The sequence below is a fragment of the Acanthamoeba castellanii genome (genome assembly GCF_000313135.1).
Source record: "Acanthamoeba castellanii str. Neff unplaced genomic scaffold scf7180000083833, whole genome shotgun sequence".
Taxonomy (NCBI): Eukaryota; Discosea; order Longamoebia; family Acanthamoebidae; genus Acanthamoeba; species Acanthamoeba castellanii.
The window spans coordinates 51-1,073 of record NW_004457294.1 but is presented as its reverse complement, the minus strand read 5'-3'; the positions used below and the strand labels follow the sequence as shown (position 1 = coordinate 1,073).

At 56.4% G+C, this 1,023-nt stretch overlaps 1 protein-coding gene across 1 annotated transcript; it reads right to left on the bottom strand.

Moving 5' to 3' along the window:
- Positions 1-87: 87 nt before the first annotated feature.
- Positions 88-452, bottom strand: ACA1_016580 (uncharacterized protein; the record flags this gene model as incomplete). The annotated part of the gene is made up of 3 exons (XM_004334214.1): positions 88-101; positions 137-277; positions 383-452. 3 exons carry the CDS (start codon positions 450-452, stop codon positions 88-90), a joined length of 225 nt encoding a protein of 74 aa, XP_004334262.1.
- Between the last annotated feature and the right edge of the window lie 571 nt (positions 453-1,023).

Here is a 1,023-nt window from a genome sequence, read left to right as displayed (position 1 = left end):
CGCCACAGATGCGTCGACGCAGGGAAGAACGAGTACTTGCCTGGCACAACGACGGCAACGACAAGCACGCACAGCACGACACACAGATCAGTTAAGAGGTACTGCAAGCCAACACGCAGCGCCGCCGCAGGTGTACCGTCAGAGAATAGACCGGCGCCACCCACGCCGGTGGCGACATCGCTCGCGCAGTCGCGATCGCGCCGGTCGATGGGCTTGCCGCCATCGACAACCACGTAGTCGACAGGGAAAGAGCGAAGGACGTTGGCCGCCGCCAGGCCTGCACACGTGCCAAACCACCTCGCCAATTAATTTGGGCGACCTAAAGTGGTGAGGGAGAAACATCAAGTCGAAGTAGAAGTGGAAGGGGTGGTTTTTAGCTGACCTGCCGGCCCGGCGCCGATGATGGCCACTTGGTAGTGCAGATGAAGGTGTTGAGAGTCGCGCTTTGCCATGTTTGGTCAAGCGGAAAAGCAGGAAAAGCTCGAAGACCTGCAGCACTGAGGTTGCACTTCAGTTAGTTCGCTGCCTGCTGTGGTTGGACAGAAATCGGGGCCAATGGGGCGAAAGGCGGAGGAGGCGCACCAGCAGGAGGCACACCAGGCACCGAGTGTCGGGGGGCGACGCTCTCTTCTTCTTGTTCTTCGGTTGTTGTCGTGCAGCAAGGTTCGGGCAACCACCACTTCTTTACACTGAAACGGAGTTAGCGCCGTCAGCCGGCAAGCAAGCAGAGAGAACCAAACAATCGAGCAGCGCCCCAACATAGAAGAAAAGAAGATGAGCGACACGCAAGAAGTGGTGAAGCGCTACGAAAAGTGGGACAGCCTGTTCAAGGGCACGTTCGAGATTCACATCTTTGTGGAGCCTCTCGACGCACCGCAGGAAATCTTGGACAAGTTCCGGGAGGTGTGCAACGCCAACAAGATGAAGGCGCTCTTCCTCGTCCTCGGTACCTAGCCTCGCTTTCTCAACATCGCCAAGAATAACAAAAAGAACTAAATAAAGAATAAATTAATGGCCGAGGGA